The 24,962-nt window shown below is 41.9% G+C and overlaps 3 protein-coding genes across 6 annotated transcripts; 2 read left to right on the plus strand and 1 right to left on the minus strand.

Annotated features, from left to right (window-relative positions):
* The first annotated feature begins 698 nt into the window (after positions 1 to 698).
* LOC142933439 (uncharacterized) lies at positions 699 to 12,302 on the plus strand. The gene is made up of 11 exons (XM_076077548.1): positions 699 to 808; positions 1,310 to 1,547; positions 5,756 to 5,813; positions 6,001 to 6,346; positions 7,843 to 7,931; positions 8,008 to 8,103; positions 8,197 to 8,272; positions 8,568 to 8,659; positions 8,746 to 8,864; positions 9,115 to 9,214; positions 12,079 to 12,302. Exons 2-11 carry the CDS (start codon positions 1,417 to 1,419, stop codon positions 12,139 to 12,141), a joined length of 1,170 nt encoding a protein of 389 aa, XP_075933663.1. The 5' UTR covers positions 699 to 808; positions 1,310 to 1,416; the 3' UTR covers positions 12,142 to 12,302.
* On the minus strand, positions 12,184 to 13,791 carry lyrm5b (LYR motif containing 5b). 2 transcript variants are annotated; one of them, XM_076077550.1, is made up of 3 exons: positions 13,628 to 13,791; positions 13,109 to 13,162; positions 12,184 to 12,600 (listed from the first exon to the last, which is right to left on the minus strand). In XM_076077550.1, the coding sequence occupies exons 2-3, from the start codon at positions 13,151 to 13,153 to the stop codon at positions 12,394 to 12,396; spliced, it is 252 nt and encodes an 83-aa protein (XP_075933665.1). In that variant the 5' UTR covers positions 13,154 to 13,162; positions 13,628 to 13,791; the 3' UTR covers positions 12,184 to 12,393. The 2 variants fall into 2 exon arrangements, with proteins under 2 accessions (XP_075933665.1, XP_075933664.1); XM_076077549.1 differs by having other exon boundaries at positions 13,536 to 13,791.
* Positions 13,792 to 14,108: 317 nt separating this feature from the next.
* Positions 14,109 to 24,694, plus strand: nedd1 (NEDD1 gamma-tubulin ring complex targeting factor). Of its 3 annotated transcripts, none has more exons than XM_076077586.1 (16): positions 14,109 to 14,199; positions 15,412 to 15,547; positions 16,036 to 16,130; positions 16,222 to 16,338; positions 16,424 to 16,564; positions 17,656 to 17,885; positions 18,512 to 18,713; positions 20,328 to 20,445; positions 20,887 to 21,018; positions 21,122 to 21,172; positions 21,265 to 21,354; positions 21,637 to 21,791; positions 21,872 to 22,064; positions 22,331 to 22,472; positions 22,573 to 22,639; positions 24,218 to 24,694. In XM_076077586.1, the coding sequence occupies exons 2-16, from the start codon at positions 15,412 to 15,414 to the stop codon at positions 24,320 to 24,322; spliced, it is 1,974 nt and encodes a 657-aa protein (XP_075933701.1). In that variant the 5' UTR covers positions 14,109 to 14,199; the 3' UTR covers positions 24,323 to 24,694. The 3 variants fall into 3 exon arrangements, 2 of the variants coding, with proteins under 2 accessions (XP_075933701.1, XP_075933702.1); XM_076077587.1 differs by having other exon boundaries at positions 20,890 to 21,018; XR_012947595.1 differs by lacking the exon at positions 24,218 to 24,694 and having other exon boundaries at positions 21,886 to 22,064.
* Positions 24,695 to 24,962: the final 268 nt, after the last annotated feature.

Here is a 24,962-nt window from a genome sequence, read left to right on the forward strand (position 1 = left end):
AACAGAGGATGTAATAAAGGATTATCGTATCTTATATCATGTTTTCATCACATATTATTATCACTAGGGCTGCAACAAACTATCATTTAAAAAGTGACGTCTTCAGAGGTTAAAACTCAAAGATATTTAGTTTACAATGATAAACTTTATTTCATTCATTTTTTTGTACAAAGACATTGTCTTAATTGACTTAACCTTTATTATTTTGATTATTGTAATTATGTTTAGTTTTAATTTACTGTTTTCTCATATGCAGCTCATTTTACTCAATGATGTAAAACTGATTTTATTAGTGTTTTTATTTGTATTTTATTTTATTTTGTCTTGTAAAGAACTTTCTTTTGTTCTTTCTTGAATAATGAACTTTCTTCTTAAGTTCATCATTCATTGTTATTGTATAAAACGGGAGTTAGATTTGGGTAATAACTGCAGGTTGTATTTGGAAAGTCACAACAAAAACAAGAAAACAACGATTGATTATCAAAATAATTGTTGAATAATGTTTAATAAACGAATCGTTGCATCTCTAATTTAAACTGACATTTCCCCTTTTTGTGACATTATGTATTTATCCTTTTAATAAATGTATTCAGTGCTTTCAATTTTTTATTTCTAATATATTTTTATCCTCGTGAAAAATGAAACTTGGTACTTTTCGAAGGGAATTTTCGGTACTTTTTTCGTGTGACGCCGGAAGTTCCCACTCTTATTTTGAAGTGCACTTCCAGTTGTGGGTTCCAGAGACTCCTCCGTTTCAGGGATCGTCGTTAACTAACCGAAAGAAAAGGACGACAACGTTCAAATCTCGGTAAAGTGCGCAGATATCACGTGTTTAACGTTGTTGTTATTGATAGAAGGAAAGTTTCATTGATTTTTATATCGATTTATTCTCGTGTTTGTGTTTCTGTGGGCACTTTAGCTAGCTTTCTGCGCTAACACATGCTAATGCTAACAACAAAAACAAGTGATTTTAATTTAAACTTAGTTTGTTTTGTCTTTTTGTTCCTGGTTCATTTTATGAATATGATCTATAGTAACTGTAACGTTTGATCAATAACTTTATTAGACGAACTGAACACCAGCAGAGAAAGAGCCGCTTCTATGTTCGTCTTTGTACATTTGTCTCTTTAGAGCTCCTGGTTCATGTGTTCGTGTGTTCATGTGTTAGTGTGTTCATGTTTTAGTGTGTTAGCGTGTTAGTGTGTTCTTCTCCTTCTTCTTCTCCTCTCCGTAGAACCTGTACCATCAGATCAATAATTGGTCTCTGTGTTTGTGTCGTTAACCTCTTCTCTGGTTCACTTTTTCTCAGGTGAGTCTACCTGTCGGTATCTGGTGGACATGAGTCCTGATTGGATGATATCCTAGCGTGTTGAACCAGGCGTTCTAGAACCAGGTGTTCTACCATCAGAGGACATCATGGAGGATCCGTTAGCAGATAGTCCCTGTTCGTCTGAGCCGGACAGTCCTGGAGGTCTGAACCGAGGCCTCTTGGATCCATCTGAGGTCCTCTACCAAGATCTCTCCATCCTGGTCCCAGAGACACCCAGGTAACATGTACACCTGTCTCACCTATCTCACATGTACACCTATCTCACCTGTCTCACCTGTACACCTATAAGATAAGATAAGATAGACTTTATTGTCCCGAAGGAAATTTGTCTTGGAAACAAACCTACAGTGTCTGCTGTTAAAACAATACAAATATCATATTGCATACATACATTACATACACAGACTGTCGCCAGTCCACATACCCGCACACACAGAACCTACAGTACATGCAAAAGACCAGCCAACAAATACATGTCACACTGCAATGTTCTGGTCACGAATAACCACTGGTGAGTGGCCTCCAATGTATTTGGGGTCGAATACCATCTCCTCTGTTTTCCTGCCGTTGAGGATGAGGAAGTGTTTGTCGCACCACTGGACAAAGTTCTGGATCTCATGTCTGTACACAGCTGTATCCGATGTGTCAGACATGAGACCCAGGATGGCTGTATCATCACAACACTTGATCATGTAATTGTTAGCAGTGCTACATGTGCATTCATTAGTGTACAGGGTGAACAGGACTGGTGAACTGACGCACCCCTGGGGGGCGCCGGTGTTGATGGTCAAGGGTTCAGACAAGGTCCTGTTCACCCTGACCTGCGAGGTACGTTGGTGAGGAATGAGTGGTACCACTTAATAGTGAAGGGGTTGACATTCATCAGCTGCAGTGTATTCAGGAGAACATGAGGCTGTAGGGTGTTAAAGGCTGAACTCTACAAACAACAGTCTAGCATATAGGCCCTCTGATCCTCCAGGTGTTGAGTCACTAGGTGCACTATACTGTTGGTTGCATCATCAGTGCCTCTCTGCTGTGTGTATGCAGACTGGTAGGGATCTAGCTGTGGGCCGACATCCAGCCGTAGTTTGCTCACCATGAGCTTCTCCATACTCTTCATCACAACAGAGGTTAGAGCAATAGGTCTAAAATCATTATTCTCCTGTGGACAGGGTTTCACCTGTACACCTGTCTCACCTGTAGACCTGTACACCTGTCTCACCTGTACACCTGTACACCTGTCTCACCTATCTCACCTGTCTCACCTGTAGACCTGTCTCACCTGTACACCTGTCTCACCTATCTCACCTGTCTCACCTGTCTCACCTGTCTCACCTGTAGACCTGTCTCACCCGTACACCTGTCTCACCTGTCTCACCTGTACACCTGTACACCTGTCTCACCTGTAGACCTGTAGACCTGTACACCTGTCTCACCTGTACACCTGTACACCTGTCTCACCTATCTCACCTGTCTCACCTGTAGACCTGTCTCACCTGTACACCTGTCTCACCTATCTCACCTGTCTCACCTGTCTCACCTGTCTCACCCGTACACCTGTCTCACCTGTACACCTGTCTCACCTGTACACCTTTCTCACCTATCTCACCTGTACACCTATCTCACCTGTCTCACCTGTACACCTGTCTCACCTGTACACCTTTCTCACCTATCTCACCTGTACACCTGTCTCACCTGTACACCTGTACACCTGTCTCACCTGTACACCTGTCTCACCTGTACACCTTTCTCACCTATCTCACCTGTACACCTGTCTCACCTGTACACCTGTCTCACCTGTACACCTGTCTCACCTGTACACCTTTCTTACCTGTACACCTGTCTCACCTATCTCACCTGTACACCTTTCTCACCTATCTCACCTGTACACCTGTCTCACCTGTACACCTGTACACCTGTCTCACCTGTACACCTGTCTCACCTGTACACCTTTCTCACCTATCTCACCTGTACACCTGTTTCACCTGTCTCACCTGTACACCTGTCTCACCTGTACACCTGTCTCACCTGTACACCTGTTTCACCTGTCTCACCTGTACACCTGTCTCACCTGTACACCTGTCTCACCTGTACACCTTTCTTACCTGTACACCTGTCTCACCTATCTCACCTGTCTCACCTGTCTCACCTGTAGAGCATAGGCCCTCTGATCCTCCAGGTGTTGAGTCACTAGGTGCACTATACTGTTGGTTGCATCATCAGTGCCTCTCTGCTGTGTGTATGCAGACTGGTAGGGATCTAGCTGTGGGCCGACATCCAGCCGTAGTTTGCTCACCATGAGCTTCTCCATACTCTTCATCACAACAGAGGTTAGAGCAATAGGTCTAAAATCATTATTCTCCTGTGGACAGGGTTTCACCTGTACACCTGTCTCACCTATACACCTGTACACCTGTCTCACCTGTCTCACCTGTACACCTGTCTCACCTATCTCACCTGTCTCACCTGTACACCTGTCTCACCTGTACACCTGTCTCACCTGTAGACCTGTCTCACCTGTACACCTGTCTCACCTGTAGACCTGTCTCACCTGTACACCTGTCTCACTTGTACACCTGTCTCACCTGTCTCACCTGTACACCTTTCTCACCTATCTCACCTGTACACCTGTCTCACCTGTACACCTATCTCGCCTGTCTCACCTGTACACCTGTCTCACCTGTACACCTTTCTCACCTGTACACCTTTCTCACCTGTACACCTTTCTCACCTGTCTCACCTGTACACCTGTAGACCTGTCTCACCTGTAGACCTGTCTCACCTGTACACCTGTCTCACCTGTACACCTGTCTCACCTGTACACCTATCTCACCTGTATACTTTTACTTCAGTCAGGTTTTGAATGCAGGACTTTTACTTGTTGTGGAGTATTTTCATAGTGTGTATTAGTACTTTTACTGCAGTAAATTATCTAAAAACATCTTAAATCAATGCTAATACTACAGTGTTCTCTGTATGAATAATGTAATGTATTAAAATAATATTTAGGTGATATTTATATCATATTTATATCATATTTATATACATGTAAATTATTCATACAGAGAATGTCGTAGTCATACAAATATATTTATTAAAGATATCTGTATGACTACAACAGGTGTACAGGAGAGACAGGTGTACAGGTGAGACAGGTGTAAATGTAGTAAAAGTATATAAATGTAGTAAAAGTATATAAATGTGGTAAAAGTATATAAATGTAAATAAATGTAGTAAAAGTATATAAATGTAGAAAAAGTATATAAATGTAGTTAAAGTATATAAAAGTAGTTAAAGTAGTAAAAGTATATAAATGTAGTAAAAGTATATAAAAGTACATAAATGTAGTTAAAGTATATAAAAGTATATAAATGTAGTAAAAGTATATAAAAGTATATAAAAGTATATAAATGCAGAAAAAGTATATAAATGTAGTTAAAGTTTTAAAAGTATATAAAAGTATATAAATGTAGTAAAAGTACAGAAAAGTATATAAATGCAGTAAAAGTATATAAATGTAGTAAAAGTATATAAAAGTATGGAAATGTATATAAATGTAGTTAAAGTAGTAAAAGTATATAAATGTAGTTAAAGTATATAAAAGTAGTAAAAGTATATAAATGTAGTAAAAGTATATAAAAGTATATAAATGTAGTTAAAGTAATAAAAGTATATAAATGTAGTTAAAGTAGTAAAAGTATATAAATGTAGTAAAAGTATATAAATGTAGTTAAAGTATATAAAAGTATATAAATGTAGTAAAAGTATATAAATGTAGTAAAAGTATATAAATGTAGTTAAAGTATATAAAAGTATATAAATGTAGTAAAAGTATGGAAAAGTAGTAAAAGTATATAAAAGTATATAAATGTAGTAAAAGTATATAAAAGTATATAAAGGTATGTAAAAGTATATAAATGTAGTAAAGGTATTGATTGATCAGGGTTGATGGTTCTTCTGATGGTTCTTCTGATGGTTCATCTGATGGTTCTTCTGATGGTTCTTCTGATGGTTCATCTGATGGTTCTTCTGATGGTTCTTCTGATGGTTCATCTGATGGTTCTTCTGATGGTTCTTCTGATGGTTCTTCTGATGGTTCATCTGATGGTTCTTCTGATGGTTCATCTGATGGTTCTTCTGATGGTTCATCTGATGGTTCTTCTGATGGTTCATCTGATGGTTCATCTGATGGTTCATCTGATGGTTCATCACCTGCTGGATCTTTAGTCTGAAGGAGAGAGAAGTTAATGAGGAGCAATCATTGAGCTAACGGTGACATAATGCTACAATCTGTTTAATGAGAACCAAATATGGTCATAAACATATTTGTATTCTTGTTTATTTGCAGACGTATGAGAACACGTCTCTCACTGAGGACCAGGAACTATTCAAACTGTTGACTTCATGTTTTATGTTGTTTATCAGCCCACAGCTCGGCAAGCGAAGGCGACGCGCTCGCGTCTCAGAGGAACCTCTCAGTCCTGTAAGTGTGAACACATTGTCCTCTCGTCTTCAGCTCCGTCCAGATGCTGACGTGTGTGTCTGTGTGTCTGTGTCTGTCTGTATCTGTGTGTGTGTGTGTCTGTGTGTGTCTGTGTCTGTCTGTGTGTGTCTGTGTCTGTCTGTCTCTGTCTCTGTCTCTGTCTGTGTCTGTGTGTGTGTGTCCTCAGCTGTCCGTCATCAGGTCTCCAGGACGACCAGAACTTTCCCATAAGTCTAAGCGCAGATGTCTGTCGGCGGTGATGAGCGAGCAGAGCGCCAGCTTCCTTCCTGCTTCCTCTCTCCGGGCGTTTCCTCTGAGCGGCTGGCTGGAGGCGCCACTGTCCACCGCCTCCTGCTCCTCTTCCTCCTCCTCTTCCTCCTCCTCATACCTCACACCCATATCAGAGGAGGAGGTGGAGGTGGCGAGCTCCTCAGCAGAAGACGGTGCTGCTCGTCTCACCTCCTCCTCTCTGTCCTTCCTCACTGCAGAGGAGAGGAGGTGGCTGAGCGGAGAGCAGGGAGACGCCTCCTCAGGTGAGACACATTTATACACAAGTGTATATATATATATATATATATATATATATATATATATATACACATAAACCTCAGAGAGAGGCTATGGACCTCAACCCCGGAGAGAGGCTATGGACCTCAACCCCAGAGAGAGTCTATGGACCTAAACCCCAGAGAGAGTCTATGGACCTAAACCCCAGAGAGAGGCTATGGACCTCAACCCCAGAGAGAGGCTATGGACCTAAATCCCAGAGAGAGTCTATGGACCTAAACCCCAGAGAGAGGCTATGGACCTCAACCCCAGAGAGAGGCTATGGACCTAAATCCCAGAGAGAGGCTATGGACCTAAATCCCAGAGAGAGGCTATGGACCTAAACCCCAGAGAGAGGCTATGGACCTAAACCCCAGAGAGAGGCTATGGACCTAAACCCCAGAGAGAGTCTATGGACCTAAACCCCAGAGAGAGGCTATGGACCTAAACCCCAGAGAGAGTCTATGGACCTAAACCCCAGAGAGAGTCTATGGACCTAAACCCCAGAGAGAGGCTATGGACCTAAACCCCAGAGAGAGTCTATGGACCTAAACCCCAGAGAGAGTCTATGGACCTAAACCCCAGAGAGAGTCTATGGACCTAAACCTCAGAGAGAGTCTATGGACCTAAACCCCAGAGAGAGTCTATGGACCTAAACCCCAGAGAGAGTCTATGGACCTAAACCTCAGAGAGAGTCTATGGACCTAAACCCCAGAGAGAGTCTATGGACCTAAACCCCAGAGAGAGTCTATGGACCTAAACCCCAGAGAGAGTCTATGGACCTAAACCCCAGAGAGAGTCTATGGACCTAAACCCCAGAGAGAGTCTATGGACCTAAACCCCAGAGAGAGTCTATGGGGTATTGTCAAGAGGAAGATGAGAGACATCTTCGCCTCCATGCTACGCCGTCTCATCGCCTCCATGCTACGCCGTATTGATGCAGTAATTCATGCAAAAGGAGCCTCGACCAAGTGTTGAGTGCGTACTGTATACTGTACATGGACATCGTTTTCAGTTGGCCAACATTTCTGTATTAAAAATGCTTTTTTTAAATTGGTCTTATGTAATATTCTAATTTTCTGAGATACTGAATTTTGGGTTTTCATTAGCTGTAAGCCTTAATCATCAAAACTAAAATAAATAAACACTTGCAATATATCACCCTGTGTGTAATGAATCTATATAATATATGAGTTTCACTTTTTGAATTGAATTACTGAAATAAATTAACTTTTCGATGATATTCTAATTCATTGAGATGCACCTGTATACATATATATGTCTATATATACAGATATAAAGTATACATGTAAAAATAAATATCATTTATGTGTTAAAAAGGTCTTAAATGTAATTGAACCCGTAGAAACTCGGTGTTTGTCATCATTACAGTATTATAATTATTAGTAAATTAAAAATATGATTTAATCAGCTGTTTCTGAAGAGAAGTATAACACAGTTTCTTCTTCTCCTCCTCCTTCAGCTCCAGAGGAGATCGTCATCAGTGACGATGAGGAGGTGGTGCGCTCTGCTCAGGAGGATGAAGACGAGGCGATGGCTCGAAGTCTTCAGGTGAGAAATCTTCACCTGCAGACGGACCTGCACCTGAGAGAGAAGAAGAAGAAATAATGTTTCTCTGTTCACTCAGGCCCAGTTTGACCAGGAGGAGTCTCACAGCAGACACCACCACCATCTTCATCATCAGCTTCACCACCATCATCTTCATCAGCAGAGCCACCATATGGTGAGACACCCACGCGATTCTAACAAGTATAATGTGTGTTTATGTATATCTGTGTAAGAGAAACAGGAAGTGATGTCATGTGGTTCTGTGCAGTTCCCGCCTTACATGGAGCCCAGCTGGATGCCTCACCTCCTGGCTGCCGTCTCTCCTCTGGTCCACTTCGACGACGGTGAGATCCTCGACGGCTTTTCACAATAATGTTTTTTATTATTATTATTATTTATTATCATTGTCAGCGGTCGCTTCCCTCAGCGATCGCTTCCCTCAGCGGTCGCTTCCCTCAGCGGTCGCTTCCCTCAGCGGTCGCTTCCCGTCAGCGGTCGCTTCCCGTCAGCGGTCGCTTCCCGTCAGCGGTCGCTTCCTGTCAATGGTCACACTCGTGTGTGTGTGTTCATAACACTATTATATATACAGAATAACGACGTAGTCTTGCTCCGTGTTTAGTCTCTGCTGTGTTTCTACAGATCTGATTGGTCGACACAGGAGACGTGGGCGGGGCCGGAGGAGGAACGCCAACCCTGAGCTTTCAGAAGATCTTCAGGGCAACGACTACGAGGTGAGGAGGAGGAGCAGGAGGAGGAAGAAGCAGCTCTTCACATGTCGTGTTTGTAATAAATCTATATTTTAACGTTTCTTCTTCAGGCTCTTCTGGCCTTTGAAGAGCGACAGGGTTCTGTTGTGTCTCACAAGTTGAGTCGGAGAGAAATCCAGATGTTTCCGACTAAAAGCTTCAAGACGACCAACAGTGGAGAGAACACTCAGTGAGTATTGATCAGATAACATGTGTATATATATATTATACACATTATACAGCTGATCAGCAGTATTGATCTCTGAGTCATTGATCAGGACTCTAACGGTCAGACTGTTGTTAGCTGTTGCATTCTGGGAAAGTGTTTTATAGTGAAAATAGTTTAAGAAATCATCGTCACTCTGAACTGAGACGTTACATCATTATGAATGTGAGGATGACTCATCTGTTGATTGATTGATTGACGGATTGATTGACAGGTGTCAGATCTGTTTCTGCGACTACACTGATGGTGAGAAGCTGAGGATGCTGCCTTGTTTCCATGACTACCACGTCCAGTGTATCGACCGGTGGCTGAAGGTAACGACTCCTCTTCATCTCTCCTCCTCTTCCACTCTCCTCCTCTTCATCTCTCCTCTTCATCTCTCCTCCTCTTCATCTCTCCTCCTCTTCATCTCTCCTCCTCTTCATCTCTCCTCTTCTTCATCTCTCCTCCTCTTCATCTCTCCTCTGCATCTCTCCTCCTCTTCCACTCTCCTCTTCATCTCTCCTCCTCTTCATCTCTCCTCCTCTTCATCTCTCCTCCTCTTCCACTCTCCTCTTCATCTCTCCTCTTCCACTCTCCTCTTCCACTCTCCTCTTCATCTCTCCTCCTCTTCATCTCTCCTCCTCTTCCACTCTCCTCCTCTTCATCTCTCCTCCTCTTCATCTCTCCTCCTCTTCATCTCTCCTCTTCATCTCTCCTCCTCTTCATCTCTCCTCCTCTCTCCTCTTCATCTCTCCTCCTCTTCATCTCTCCTCCTCTTCATCTCTCCTCCTCTTCATCTCTCCTCTTCATCTCTCCTCTTCATCTCTCCTCTTCATCTCTCCTCCTCTTCATCTCTCCTCTTCATCTCTCCTCCTCTTCCACTCTCCTCCTCTTCATCTCTCCTCCTCTTCATCTCTCCTCTTCCACTCTCCTCTTCATCTCTCCTCTTCATAATCTCCTCCTCTTCATCTCTCCTCTTCATCTCTCCTCTTCATCTCTCCTCCTCTTCATCTCTCCTCCTCTTCCACTCTCCTCTTCATCTCTCCTCCTCTTCATCTCTCCTCCTCTTCATCTCTCCTCCTCTTCCACTCTCCTCTTCATCTCTCCTCCTCTTCCACTCTCCTCTTCATCTCTCCTCCTCTTCATCTCTCCTCCTCTTCATCTCTCCTCTTCATCTCTCCTCCTCTCTCCTCTTCATCTCTCCTCCTCTTCATCTCTCCTCTTCATCTCTCCTCCTCTCTCCTCCTCTTCCCCTCAGAACAGTAAACATGAAGCTACAGCTGGAGGAGTCCTCTTCCACTCTCCTCCTCTTCCACTCTCCTCCTCTTCATCTCTCCTCCTCTTCATCTCTCCTCCTCTTCCACTCTCCTCTTCATCTCTCCTCTTCATCTCTCCTCCTCTTCATCTCTCCTCCTCTTCCACTCTCCTCTTCATCTCTCCTCCTCTTCCACTCTCCTCTTCATCTCTCCTCCTCTTCCACTCTCCTCTTCATCTCTCCTCCTCTTCATCTCTCCTCTTCATCTCTCCTCCTCTTCATCTCTCCTCCTCTTCATCTCTCATCCTCTCTCCTCCTCTTCCCCTCAGAACAGTTAACATGAAGCTACAGCTGGAGGAGTCCTCTTCCACTCTCCTCCTCTTCCACTCTCCTCCTCTTCATCTCTCCTCCTCTTCATCTCTCCTCCTCTTCCACTCTCCTCTTCATCTCTCCTCCTCTTCATCTCTCCTCCTCTTCCACTCTCCTCTTCATCTCTCCTCTTCATCTCTCCTCCTCTTCATCTCTCCTCCTCTTCCACTCTCCTCTTCATCTCTCCTCTTCATCTCTCCTCTTCATCTCTCCTCTTCATCTCTCCTCCTCTTCCTCTCAGAACAGTAAACATGAAGCTACAGCTGGTTAGCTTAGCTTAGCATAAAGACTGGAAACAGAGGTGAACTGTTAGCCTGACTCCTCCTAATCATTTAAAGTGACACGTGTGATTAACTAAAGTAAAATCTTCTATTAAGACGTTCAGTTCAGTTCATAAATAATTAGTTTGTTTTAAATGAGACGTTTTTTTACGTCGACACTGAAAAAGGTTTTTCTTGCTGAAATCTGGAAGATCTGAATTTTTTTAATTCAAAGTTCAAACGTGTTAAAGTTATTTTAGTCAGAGAAAAAAGTTCATGTTCCTGTCAGATGTGTTTTCATTAGTGACGGGTCTCTGATCAATACTCTGATCAGTACTCTGATCAGTACTCTGATCAATACTCTGATCAATACTCTGATCAGTACTCTGATCAGTACTCTGATCAATACTCTGATCAGTACTCTGATCAGTACTCTGATCAATACTCTGATCAATACTCTGATCAGTACTCTGATCAGTACTCTGATCAATACTCTGATCAGCACTCTGATCACTTCTCTGATCACTATGAACATTTATTTTTGAATATTTTGTGAGAAAAAGACAATTTATTAAAGAATCAACATTTCTTCATTAATCTTGAAACAAATATTTCTTAAGCAGCAAAACAAGAAGTTCTAAAATCTTTAAAAGATTCTCAGATCATCAATGATCTCCTCAATGATCTCCTCAATGATCTCAATGATCTCAATGATCTCCTCAATGATCTCAATGATCTCATCAATGATCTCATCAATGATCTCAATGACCTCCTCAATGATCTCAATGATCTCCTCAATGATCTCAATGATCTCATCAATGATCTCATCAATGATCTCATCAATGATCTCCTTAATGATCTCATCAATGATCTCAATGATCTCATCAATGATCTCAATGATCTCATCAATGATCTCATCAATGATCTCAATGATCTCATCAATGATCTCATCAATGATCTCCTCAATGATCTCATCAATGATCTCCTCAATGATCTCCTTAATGATCTCCTTAATGATCTCATCAATGATCTCAATGATCTCATCAATGATCTCATCAATGATCCTGTTTGATTGATTAGCTGCTGAAGACGAGACATCAGTAATTATTTACATCAAACTCACGTCATCGCTTTTAATTTCTTCGTCATATTTGCCAATTTAAATAACGTTTATTTTCTTAATGTCATCTTTAATCTACATTATTTATATTGATTGATAAGCTGTGATGTGAAACTAAATGTTTAATCTGAAGATTATAAAATACATTTCTATGAATCGTGTGTTTGATGACGTCATCATCTTGATTGACAGGAGAACACCACGTGTCCCATCTGCAGAGCAAACCTGGCTGACCCCGCCCCCTCTCACCTCTGACCTCCTGAGAGCTACTTCCTGCTTCATGAAGGACGACTCGTCTGTTTTTACTCTTTTTTTTTTATTTGATTGTTTTTTGTTTTTCTGTCCTTCGAAAAAAAACAATAAAACCTTTAAATCTGCAGTTTGAATGACTTTAAAATAAACTTTAGTGTCTTTGAGTCGATCGTCTCATTGATCAGCCGTTAGACGTGTTTGTTCCTCGTAGACGTGCGTTTGTTCCTCGTTCCTCATAGACGTGTGTTCATGTGTTTATTCCTCGTAGTAGCGTTTCTTCATCGCTCGGTACTTCCTCAGGTAGTACAGCGCCTCCAGCTCTCTGCACACGTACTCTCCTCGACCAATCAGCTCCCTGATCTGCTGCAGGTCGGCGACGCCTTTATTCTTAAGGAACGACGCTCTGAGACGGTCCCTGAAGTAATCGCCTCCTTTAGGATACTCACGGCCCAGGTGGAGGAGCTGAGGAGGGAGAAGGTGAAGGAGGAGATCAGTTAAGTTTATGATCTTTAGTTTATTATATTAACCCTGAATTATTCACATTATCATCTGTTTATTGACAAAGAAAAGCAGCAAATATTCAAATGTGAGACGCTGAAATCAGCTTTTATATTTCACAAAATGCTTAAAAAATAAAGTACCTCAAATGTCTACTTTAGTATTGTATTATGTACTTAGTTACTCTCCTCTCCTGTATTCTCAGGTTCAGGTCAGTTATTGACATGTTTGCTTCAGCTGATTTGATCATAATGTTTTTATTAATAAATATAAGTTAAATATTTACTTCAGATCAAACTTTAAAATCAGGTTGTATTTTTATCCACATTTAAAACAATCAGTTTAAAATGAATTTTAAATATTTAAGAACTTAAAGTTCTCACTCAAACGGAATCAAACGTAAATATATATATAATATATATATTGTATATATAATATATATATATATCAGAATAAATAAACTCAGACTCACGTTTTTATAGAGTCGAAACACTTCGGCCCTCAAAGGATTCGCCATCGTTCAGATCTGAAAAACACACAGACATTAATATTTTAATATTATTATTAATATTATAATATGTGTTAATATTGTTAAAATATTAATATATTAATACAGGAAATAATTATATTTATTATTATGTGTTAATAGTATAATATTATTACATATAATATTAACATTAATATATTTATAATAAAATTATTATATTATAATATTAATATTTTCTGTATTATAATAATATATGTTAATATAATAATAATATGAACACATATATTATAGTAATATTATATTAATACAATATTAATATATATTAATATTATTTTCTGTATTATAATATGTGTTAATATAATAATAATATTAACACGTATATTATTATTTTCAGAGTAAAGTTCCTTCTCACCGGTCGTAGTGACGTCAGCAGGGAGCTCAAAGATCAGAGTACAGTTTTTTTTATAACAGTTAGCTTCTGTAGCTAACGACACGTTAGCTTACATGAACCGGCAACAAGTCGCTCTTTTCTGTCAGTGGTTGTTTAAGAAGCTCCGGTTAACGTTAAACTCTGGTTTTATATTTAAACTTTAGTCCAGAAACACTGACGTTCAGTCACGAGCTGCGGACGTGGAAACCATCCGAAACGTAAACAACCAAAGAGCAACACACGTAGAGATAGTAATCATCCAGCACAGACAGAAACGGGTCCGACGATTTCGGGCATGCGCACACTTGCATAATCAGAAGTTCGTAGATTTAACTTCTCACAGAATTTGTGCTTTGTCCTTCACGGATATTTAGCTTCAAACATGATTGTACCATAGTGTTTCTATACTATGGCATTAGTGGGTTTACAGTGTGATATTAGTACTTTTATTCTCAGTAAGGATTTGAGTACTTCCTCCATGTCTGTTTACTTGTAAAACAAAATTCTGTACAATAAAGTTATTACAAAAAAAATAAAAGAGCTTCTACTTTTTTGTCCCTCCCGGGTTTCCGTAGTGGCGGTTTCTTCTTCTGTAGCAGGGTTAAACAGCTCCACTTACTTGTCAGCTATAAATAAACCTCTCACGGTAAATATGACACGTTTTTATAGAACACACTCAAACACGCTAATGTTTTCTGATGACTTTCAGTTAGTTTTGTGTTGTTTTACCGGGTTTTTACGACTGTTCGGTAACTTTAGGACCCGTATATAGCTAATATTGTTGCTAACTGTTAGCTAACTGTTGTTTATAGTTATTAATGTTGCCTTATTCGCCATTATTACGTCTTTTTTAACAGTTTAACTGCAGTGGAAGAAGTTTTCAGATAATTTACTGCAGTGAAAGTACTAATACCACACAATGAAAGTACTTATACCACACAATGAAAGTACCAATACCACACAATGAAAGTACTTATACCACACAATGAAAGTACTTATACCACACAATGAAAGTACTAATACCACACAATGAAAGGACCAATACCACACAATGAAAGTATAGAAATACTTTGTTACAAGTAAAAGTTGTGCATTGAAAACCTGACTGAAGTACAAGTACATAACTGTAGTTAGACTAACTAAAGTATTGATGTTTTCCTCTTCTATCTGATGTTTCTGCATTAATGTGTAAGTTTAATGTTAACTCATTTATATCCTGTTTACTTTAATATACATCAATGCATCATAATCTATAAGATCATCATACTTTTACAATTCATTGACTAATTGTTGAGTTTATTTAATGTCAGAATTATGTCATAATCACAAGTCCCAAAAAGAGACCAAAGTGACGTCTTGAAATAACTTGTATATATATATATATATGTATATATATATATATATACATATATATATATATATATGTATATATATATATTATATGTATATATATATATGTATATATATATATATACGTATATATATATATATATATATACGTATATATATATATATATATACGTATATATATATATATATATACGTATATATATATACGTATATATATATATATATATACGTATATATATATATATATATACGTATATATATATATGTATATGTATATATATATATACGTATATATATATATATATATACGTATATATATATATGTATATGTATATATATATGTATATATATATATATATGTATATGTATATATTATATGTATATATATATATGTATATATATATATATACGTATATATATATATATATATATATAGTTATTCTACACAAGTTTACTGCACATTACTGTGTGTGTGTGTGTGTGTGTGTGTGTGTGTGTCCGTCCCCAGATGGAGGAGGTGACCCGTCTAGTGTCTACAGGAGACTGTGTGAAGATCTGGGATGTGGTCTCCATGTCTCCTCTGGATCAGTTCAACCCTCACAGCAGCAGCCACCCTGTAGCTCAGGCCTGCTGGAGCTCCAACAGTATCCATACTATATATGTATATATATATATATATGATATATTATAGATAATATAGATGATGGGTCAGTAGTAGGACCTGGTAATCAATCACTAGGTGGACGTACACATTGGTTTGTTTGTGTTTATTTTTGTGCATCATTGTAGATTAATCTGCTGATCATCTTCTTGATCACGTTTTTAATCTTTTAAAGGTCAGAACGTTCAGAGTTTCTAAAGTCCAGCGGTTTGATGTTCAGTTTATTGTCACATAACCATAAACATAATATTCTAAGAAGCTGGGACTTTGAGTCAAACGATGAGTGAATGATCTAAACAGTTGCTGATATTAAATTAGCTTCATCACAATACTTTGATACTAAAAGTGTTCAAATGAGTGAAAGCAGCTGACTGTGTGAATGCAGAGAGATTGATTGTCACTGAGCGTTGTCTGATCATGAAACCTGTGATGTCTGGAGAAGAGGAGAAGCATCCTTGACCGGTTCTTCAGACCAGTACCTGGTCAGCGCCAGCAGCAGCGGAGACAAGCTGGTGGTGTCCAGCCTCAAGTCCTCAGCGGTCCCAGTGGTGGAGCTGGGCGACGGGGTGAGACCAGAATATTCACTCTTTAATGTCCTCGTTCACCTGCAGAAGAAAAGCCAGTTCTCATCTCGCTTCTCTCTCATCGTCCGCTCAGAAACAACAAACCAGTGTGTGTCTGAGTTCCTCGTCTCAGTTTGTGGTCAGCGGAGGTCTGGATCACGGCGTTCACATCTGGGACCTGAAGACCAAGAGACTGCACCGCTCCCTCAAGGTAAGACCTCATCCTGAACCAGAGGACATGAGAGCGTATCACGAGGAGGATCTCACGAAGGTCTCCGTCTGTCTTCGTCTCTCAGGACCACAAAGAAGAGGTGACCTGCGTTTCCTTCAATGCCAACGACAGCTACGTGGCCTCCGGGTCCACCAGCGGAGACCTGGTCCTCCACAGTCTGACCACCAACCTGTCCAGCAAAGCCTTCGGACACGGCAGCAACCAGGTGATTCATCCTCTATGTGAACCAGTCTCAGTGTAGTCCTGATCCTCTATATGAACCAGTCTCAGTTTAGTCCTGATCCTCTATATGAACCAGTCTCAGTGTAGTCCTGATCCTCTATATGAACCAGTCTCAGTTAGTCCTGATCCTCTATATGAACCAGTCTCAGTGTAGTCCTGATCCTCTATGAACCAGTCTCAGTGTAGTCCTGATCCTCTACATGAACCAGTCTCAGTTAGTCCTGATCCTCTATATGAACCAGTCTCAGTTAGTCCTGATCCTCTATATGAACCAGTCTCAGTGTAGTCCTGATCCTCTACATGAACCAGTCTCAGTGTAGTCCTGATCCTCTATGAACCAGTCTCAGTTAGTCCTGATCCTCTATATGAACCAGTCTCAGTGTAGTCCTGATCCTCTACATGAACCAGTCTCAGTGTAGTCCTGATCCTCTATGAACCAGTCTCAGTGTAGTCCTGATCCTCTATGAACCAGTCTCAGTGTAGTCCTGATCCTCTATCAGACCTCCATCAGTAAACAGACCATCGGAGAGAAGATGGTCTGTTTCTATAGAGTTATTCTTGATGCTCGTCATCGGAGCCACCGGGTCGGATTCTGGTGAAACCAGATGAACTCATGCAGGTTCACCAGAACCTCCTTCAGCTCAGACTCCAGCAGAGACCGGTCCACCGTGGACAGACCCAGATCCTCCATTAGAGACCGGTCCACCGTGGACAGATCCGGAGCTCCGGAGGGAGGAGAGAGCTCAGCTCCCGGCAGCAGCAGCGTCTCCTCCTCCTCCTCCTTCTCCTCCTCCTCCTCCTCCAGGAGCAGAGCTTCTCCTCTCTGGGAGTCAACACCGACACCACGCTGCTGGAGACCCAGGACGTATTGCTGGACCCGCTGGAGGGAAGGGAGGCACGGGAGAACCAGAACCAGGACTGAGAGGGGCAGACTGTCAGACCTGCTGCAGTAACATGAGAGGTTTTCTAAAGGGACTCTGGTGCTCAGAGACACTACCACTTTAGTCCACAAGGACCAGAATCACCACCAGATATAAGTTCCTTTTAGTAACTTGTGTTGTCTTTGATCTCCAGCCCATCCACGACCTGAGGCTGTCCGCTCTGAAGCGCTCTCTGCTGGGCAGCGTGTCTGACAACGGCACCGTGGTCCTGTGGGACTCCAACACCCAGAAGGAGCTCCACGTTTTCGACGGGGCCCACAAGGCCCCCGGATCCGGCCTCGCCTTCTCCCCCGCCAGTGAGCTGCTGGTGGTCAGCGTCGGCCTGGACAAGAAGATCGTCTGCTACGACACGGCCAGCAAGATGTGAGACGCACCAAAGACATTATTGTTTTGTCTATAAAATGAAAGTAAATAGTGAAAAATTACACAAAAGTTTAGTCCAAAACCCAAAGACGATCGTTTCATATAATAATAATATATATATATAATCATATATTACAGATAAAAGCGCAAATTAGAGATTTAATAGATATATTTTCCTGCAAAATTAACATTTTTTATAAACTGATTAGCTGAATAGCTGCCCAGCTAATTATGCTAAACAATTAATTGAGTTATCGATATTATTTAACACAACACACGGCTGTATTTACACATTACTTTGAGCACTCAGTGGTGTTTAGCGGTACACTCAGTGTTTTTACATCCACCTGTTTTTATGCACATTTTTAATTTAAAAAAAGAACCCTGAGTGGAAACGATGAAGATTCAAAACAATCGGCACAAAAACGTTTTTTTATGGAAGAGTTTGTTGTATAGATAAAAGCAAAATGAAAACAGATTTAGCAAATAAATGCTGACGTACATGATGCATCATGTGACTTCAGCGTCCACTGAAGCTCCTCCTGTGTGTGTGTGTGTGTGTGTGTGTGTGTGTGTGTGTGTGTGTGTGTGTGTGTGTGTGTGTGTGTGTGTGTGTGTGTCCCCAGCATCCTGAGGTCGATCCGGGTGGACAGTCCTCTGACCTCGGTGGACTTCACGCCGGACGGCACCGGTCTTGTCGTGGGATCCACTCAGGGGAAGATCTACCAGTACGACCTGAGGAACTCCAGCGCCCCCACCAGGATCACAGCGGCACACAAAACATCCGTCACCTGTCTGCGCTTCCAGAGCAACACCAGTAAACTCAAGGTATCACAGAGTAACACCAGTAATCACAAAGTACCATAGAGTAACACCAGTAAACACAAGGTACCATCAGAGTAACACCAGTAAACACAAGGTATCACAGACCAACACCAGTAAACACAAAGTACCACAGAGTAACACCAGTAAACACAAGGTACCATCAGAGTAACACCAGTAAACACAAAGTACCATCAGACCAACACCACTAAACACAAAGTACCACGGAGTAACACCAGTAAACACAAGGTACCATCAGACCAACACCAGTAAACACAAGGTACCACAGAGTAACACCGGTAAACACAAAGTACCATCAGAGTAACACCAGTAAACAAAGTACCATCAGACCAACACCAGTAAACACAAAGTACCATCAGGCCAACACCAGTAAACACAAAGTACCATCAGACCAACACCAGTAAACACAAAGTACCATCAGACCAACACCAGCAAACACAAAGTACCATCAGACCAACACCAGTAAACACAAAGTACCATCAGACCAACACCAGTAAACACAAAGTACCACAGACCAACACCAGTAAACACAAAGTACCATCAGACCAACACCAGTAAACACAAAGTACCATCAGAGTAACACCAGTAAACACAAAGTACCATCAGACCAACACCAGTAAACACAAAGTACCATCAGAGTAACACCAGTAAACACAAAGTACCATCAGAGTAACACCAGTAAACACAAAGTACCACAGAGTAACACCAGTAAACACAAAGTACCACAGAGTAACACCAGTAAACACAAAGTACCATCAGAGTAACACCAGCAAACACAAGGTACCACAGAGTAACACCAGTAAACACAAAGTACCACAGAGTAACACCAGTAAACACAAAGTACCATCAGACCAACACCAGTAAACACAAAGTACCACAGACCAACACCAGTAAACACAAAGTACCACAGACCAACACCAGTAAACACAAAGTACCATCAGACCAACACCAGTAAACACAAAGTACCATCAGAGTAACACCAGTAAACACAAAGTACCATCAGACCAACACCAGTAAACACAAAGTACCATCAGAGTAACACCAGTAAACACAAAGTACCATCAGAGTAACACCAGTAAACACAAAGTACCATCAGACCAACACCAGTAAACACAAAGTACCATCAGAGTAACACCAGTAAACACAAAGTACCATCAGAGTAACACCTGTAAACACAAGGTACCACAGAGTAACACCAGTAAACACAAAGTACCATCAGAGTAACACCAGTAAACACAAAGTACCATCAGACCAACACCAGTAAACACAAAGTACCATCAGAGTAACACCAGTAAACACAAAGTACCATCAGAGTAACACCTGTAAACACAAGGTACCACAGAGTAACACCGGTAAACACAATGTACTACAGCGATCAGACCAGTGAGCAATATTATTGTCTGAGATGTTTCTTCAGATTCATTCATGAGCTCCACGATTTAAACAACCTCGTCTTTTACAAACGTTTTTCATTATTAGAGTTAAAGTCAGTAAATACATCTTCCTCTTCTCCTTCTCCTTCTTCTTCTTTGTCTTTTTCTTCTCCTCCTCCTCCTCGTTTGTCTTCTTCTTCTCCTCCTCCTCCTTCTTCTGCTCCAGTCTAGTAAACTCGGCTCCACCAAGATTGTCAAGAGATCTTCCATCAAGCTGTCAAACAGCCAGACAGACCCCGCCCCCGGCACAAGCCCCGCCCCCCTCAGACAGGTGACGGGTACAGGTGGGTTCGTGTCATTACAACACACATGCATTGATAATGACATTTATTGAGATAAATTATGATGCAGTTTTCCAACATCTATTTTATCTAATGAGATAAAATGTTCACTCTGTTTGTCTCATAATCATTTTTAAATGAAAGTAGTTTTATCAGCCTAGCAGACCAACACGCCATCTTTGTTTTGACTAACTTCCTGCCAGTCCTGTTAACTTTATCCACAACTGCACCAGAAAAAGACTGAAAAAAGACATTGTTACCAAAAGATTTCATTTGTATTTCCAATATGAATAGTTTATTTAATGAAAGAGTGATACTGGGAGTCCAACAACCTCCAGTTCTGCCGAGTAAAGCCAATGTACACACAAAATGTCGCGATACTTTGCTGTATCTATGGTTTTTTCCCACCCCTACAAATATCCGTTAGCTGCGTTGTGTGTCCAGCAGGGGGCGCTGGTCCAGATCCGATGTCCCGGGAGGCTGAAGGCCAGCAGGGGGCGGAGCCCCTTCCTGTGGTGGAGAAGTTCAGCAACGTCGGACGAAACAGTCTGGACGTCTTCTCTCCTGCTCGGGAAGGTCAGAACCTGGACCTTTAACAAACCCCTTGATCCAGATCACCAGCTGTGTACATGTAGAAACTGTAAAAGACATCAAACCTTCAGCTCTTCTTTCTGTTCAGACTCTCGGTCCCAGGGGACGACCGGAGACACTCCGTTTGGGAGGACACACGGTACGGCAGGAAGTCGGTGTGGATAATGATGCTGGTTCTGGTTCTGCTGCTGGTTCTGGTTCTGAACTAACCTTGATGCTGTGTTTCCATAGCTACCAGTTTGGAGATGCTGCCCAGAGAAGGGGAGGGTCAGCAGGTCATCGGTCGGGCCAGTCTGGACATCTTCTCCCCAGTCAGAGAAGGTCAGACTCTACTGGTTTCTACTGGTCTGTCAGTCCCTGGTTTCTGTAGTTACAGTAGTTGCTAACGAGCATAACACACCACAAGAAAGAATTGCATTGTGGGTAATGTAGGCGGCAGGTTTCGATGAAGAAGAAGATTGTGTGGAATAAAAAAGACAAATCTCTGGTTCTGCTGCATCCATGATGATTCTTTAAGGATTCTTACAGTCTTGAAAAGAAACAATTAAATGTTAGTTTCAGTTTCATTCAGACTTCACATGAATTATTATCTGTTTTTTCCAGATGTGACCTCCCACCGTAAGACCCCCCTAGGAACGCCGCTGATAGGCGCTGCAGCCCGCTGCTGCAGCCCGCTGTCCGTCTACCAGACCCCGCCCCCAATCAGAGAGGAGGAGCCAATCACTGCTGCTGCAGCCGAACCATGTGACTCCAGAAAGGTGCTGACCTCTGACGTCAATCTAGTGTATTATTATAGAGTGGAGTGTGTCTCAAACAACAACACTCTCTTTATTGACAGTCTGACAAGACCAGCAACTCCAGCCTGGAGGGGGAGGGTCCAGCCACGCCCACAGCACCTCAGCTGACCAATCGCATCCAGCCGGCCCCGCCCTTCTTCACTCCAGAGCCTGGCCTCAGGAGAGCCAATGGGATTCAAGCTCAGCTGAGCTACGAGTCTCCTGTCCAGGGAGCTTCAGCCAGCACCACTGCAGGTACTGGTTTCTAACTGGTCTTACTGACCCTGGTTCCTGGTTTCTAACTGGTCTTACTAACCCTGGTTCCTGATCTCTAACTGGTCTTACTGACCCTGGTTCCTGGTCTCTAACTGGTCTTACTGACCCTGGTTCCTGGTCTCTAACAGGTCTTACTGACCCTGGTTCCTGGTCTCTAACTGGTCTTACTGACCCTGGTTCCTGGTCTGTAACTGGTCTTACTGACCCTGGTTCCTGGTCTCTAACTGGTCTGTCTGTCCCTTCAGGTCCAGCTCTGTCGACAGCTGTGTCCTCGTCTCTCTCCCAGAAAATCACTGAAGTGGTGGGTCAGGCGGGAGCTGCTCCTCTTACGTCCCTGCAGATCCACTTCATCCAGAACATGATCCACGAGACTCTGGAGGACTTCAGGTCCGTCCCAAACCTTTTGGACTCCTTTTCCTTTTGAAGACGTATACAAAGACTGTAGGAACCCTAATGTTGATGATGTTTTTGTCCTTCCTCTCCTCAGGGACACCTGTCACAGAGACGTCGTCAACCTGCAGGTCGAGATGGTCCGACAGTTTTACATCCAGCTGGTACGAACCACCATCAGATAGTGAACTACGAGTCCAGAGCAGGAGACAACAAGTGTTATGCCGTGTTCACACCAAACGCGCCGCGATTTTGACGGGCGTCTAGATTACATACAAAGTCTATGCACAGACGCGATGAGACTGGCGCCACGCGAATCTGCGATGGCGCGGCGCGATGGACACGATGGCGCGATTGATGTGATTGACGCGTGAGTTGAAATTTTTCAACTTCTGCGAAATATTCGCGTGACGCTGTGGCGCGATAGCCTATCAGCGTTGAGTTGCTTCCCCTGTCATCAGTGACGTCCTGCCGTTGTTGAATCAGGAAATAAATCCTGTAGCCGTCTGTGTTCACCCAGAGCTCTACGATACCTCATATCAACAGAGACCGGACCAAACTATGTGTATACATGTGTGTGTGTAAACCATATGGTACAAACAATGAATAGCTGCCGTACAATGAATAACAATGAATAGCTGCCGTATTTACGTCTACATGACGTTAGTCTGAGCTGCTACAATGTTAGCTTAGCCTAGCACCGATCCATCCGCTCCATTGAGAAGACAAGTAGCCTACAAATCGGCATCATTACGTAGTTATTTCAGAGTCCCTTTTTGTCGGTTTATTGCCGTTAAATCACAGCCAAATCAGTTTATGTTGTGTTCATACAGCTGTAGTAAACAGCGACCTGTGGCTCACTAGACACAGTGAATACAGCTCGATAAAATCCACAGAGCTCCTCTGGACAATGTTATGAACCAGACATGACGGCGTTTAGTTTCCCGGGATATCTGTGACTTCCACAACACGTACTAAGCAGAAATAGAGGTTATTTTTTCCATGGTTGATGGCGGACAGTTGAACGGCTTTCAGGGCGATAAGCCCCGCCCCCTCTCCAGCGCGATTCGCGTGAATCGTTTGGTGTGAACACGTCCGCGGCGAGACCGGCGGCGCGTTGGACGCGAATTTGCGGCGCGTCAAAATCGTGCCGCGTTTGGTGTGAACGCAGCATTAATGCTTCATGTGTTAAAGCTGCATTCTCTCTAGTGTCCACCAGGGGGCAACTCCTCTGGTTGTATAGAAGTCTATGAGAAAATGACTCTACTTCTCTCTTGATTTATTACCTCAGTAAACATTGTAAACATGAGTTTATGGTCTCAATCTCTAGTTTCAAGTCTTCTTCAATACAGCATGATGTTCATTTAGTACATTATGGTCCATTTAGAGTCAAACAGACCATAAAGCAGGGGATGCTTTAGGGCGGGGCTACACGCTGATTGACAGGTCTCTACCAGAGACGTATACGGTGTCTCTACGTCACTCCTCCTCAGTCGACATATGGTCACTTCCTGTTCACTGGATGCGAAACAACAAGATGGCGACGGCTAAAAACGCTGAACTCAATGCTTCAAAACATCCACAAACTAATGAGAAGACTACGTCCACGGTCTGTGGTCCTGAGGTCCAGAGGCATTCCTTCAAAACTTTATTCAAACACGACAGAGTTTGATATCTTAATGTCTTTCAGTCAACACCAACTCTCCGAAGACGTCAATATTTACCCTGTTCTGTGTTTTCAGAACGAGATCCACGGTCTGATCGAGAAATACTCTGTGAACGAGTCTCTGGTGGAGGAAGTGGAGCGGCTGAAGGAGGAGAACCGCCGGCTCAAGACCAACTACTGAGCCTCCGATCCAGACTGTGTCCAGGATTTATTTAAGAGTCTTCATTCAGAACTAAGAGGAGAACAGCGACTCTCTTCAGACCTGTGAGTGGAGCTGAAGAACCAACAGACGTCCAGATGTTCAGATGTCCGTCAGACATTAACACATCTTTTGGTATTTGTCACTTTATTTGACCCTCCAGCCTGAAGACGCATCAGTTCTCTCCATCTCGATCATGTTTTTAATAAGAAACATTTTGTCTAAAGAATAAATAAAAAGATGAATATTGAAAATAAAACCAGAACTCCTTTTTGTGTCACATGATGAAAGCAGACGTTAACCAGATCATTACATCATGTGATACACTGAAGGTTATTCTCACGTTTATCTCCACGTTTGTCTGTTCATTTACAAACGTTTCCTTCATTGATTTCATTCAATTTAACAAATAATATGATATAGTTACTATATTAATCCACATAATCCTGACCTGTGTAACCATCACATACTGTGACTCTGACTCAGTTTAATACTTTGTTTAATTTCACACTTATAAACTCTTATTTACTTTTTCTTCTGACTTTGACAGAACGTTATTCACTCAGAAACTCTGTTCTTATTTCTTACAGTAAATCACACTGGCAGTAAATATGTAAAATAC

Source organism: Anarhichas minor, unplaced genomic scaffold (genome assembly GCF_050575085.1).
Source record: "Anarhichas minor isolate MPS153535 unplaced genomic scaffold, ASM5057508v1 ptg000061l, whole genome shotgun sequence".
Classification (NCBI taxonomy): Eukaryota; Metazoa; Chordata; class Actinopteri; order Perciformes; family Anarhichadidae; genus Anarhichas; species Anarhichas minor.

Excerpts from the sequence above, each read along its gene's own strand:
- LOC142933439 (XM_076077548.1), top strand. The coding sequence starts at position 1,417 with ATGGAGGATCCGTTAGCAGATAGTCCCTGTTCGTCTGAGCCGGACAGT. Across the intron at positions 1,548-5,755 it reads CTGGTCCCAGAGACACCCAG|CCCACAGCTCGGCAAGCGAA; the intron begins GTAACATGTACA and ends GTTGTTTATCAG. Across the intron at positions 5,814-6,000 it reads CAGAGGAACCTCTCAGTCCT|CTGTCCGTCATCAGGTCTCC; the intron begins GTAAGTGTGAAC and ends GTGTGTCCTCAG.
- nedd1 (XM_076077586.1), top strand. The coding sequence starts at position 15,412 with ATGGAGGAGGTGACCCGTCTAGTGTCTACAGGAGACTGTGTGAAGATC. Across the intron at positions 20,446-20,886 it reads CAGACAGGTGACGGGTACAG|CAGGGGGCGCTGGTCCAGAT; the intron begins GTGGGTTCGTGT and ends TTGTGTGTCCAG. Across the intron at positions 22,065-22,330 it reads TTCAGCCAGCACCACTGCAG|GTCCAGCTCTGTCGACAGCT; the intron begins GTACTGGTTTCT and ends CTGTCCCTTCAG.
- lyrm5b (XM_076077550.1), bottom strand. The coding sequence starts at position 13,153 with ATGGCGAATCCTTTGAGGGCCGAAGTGTTTCGACTCTATAAAAAC. Across the intron at positions 12,601-13,108 it reads TGTTTCGACTCTATAAAAAC|CTCCTCCACCTGGGCCGTGA; the intron begins GTGAGTCTGAGT and ends CTCCCTCCTCAG.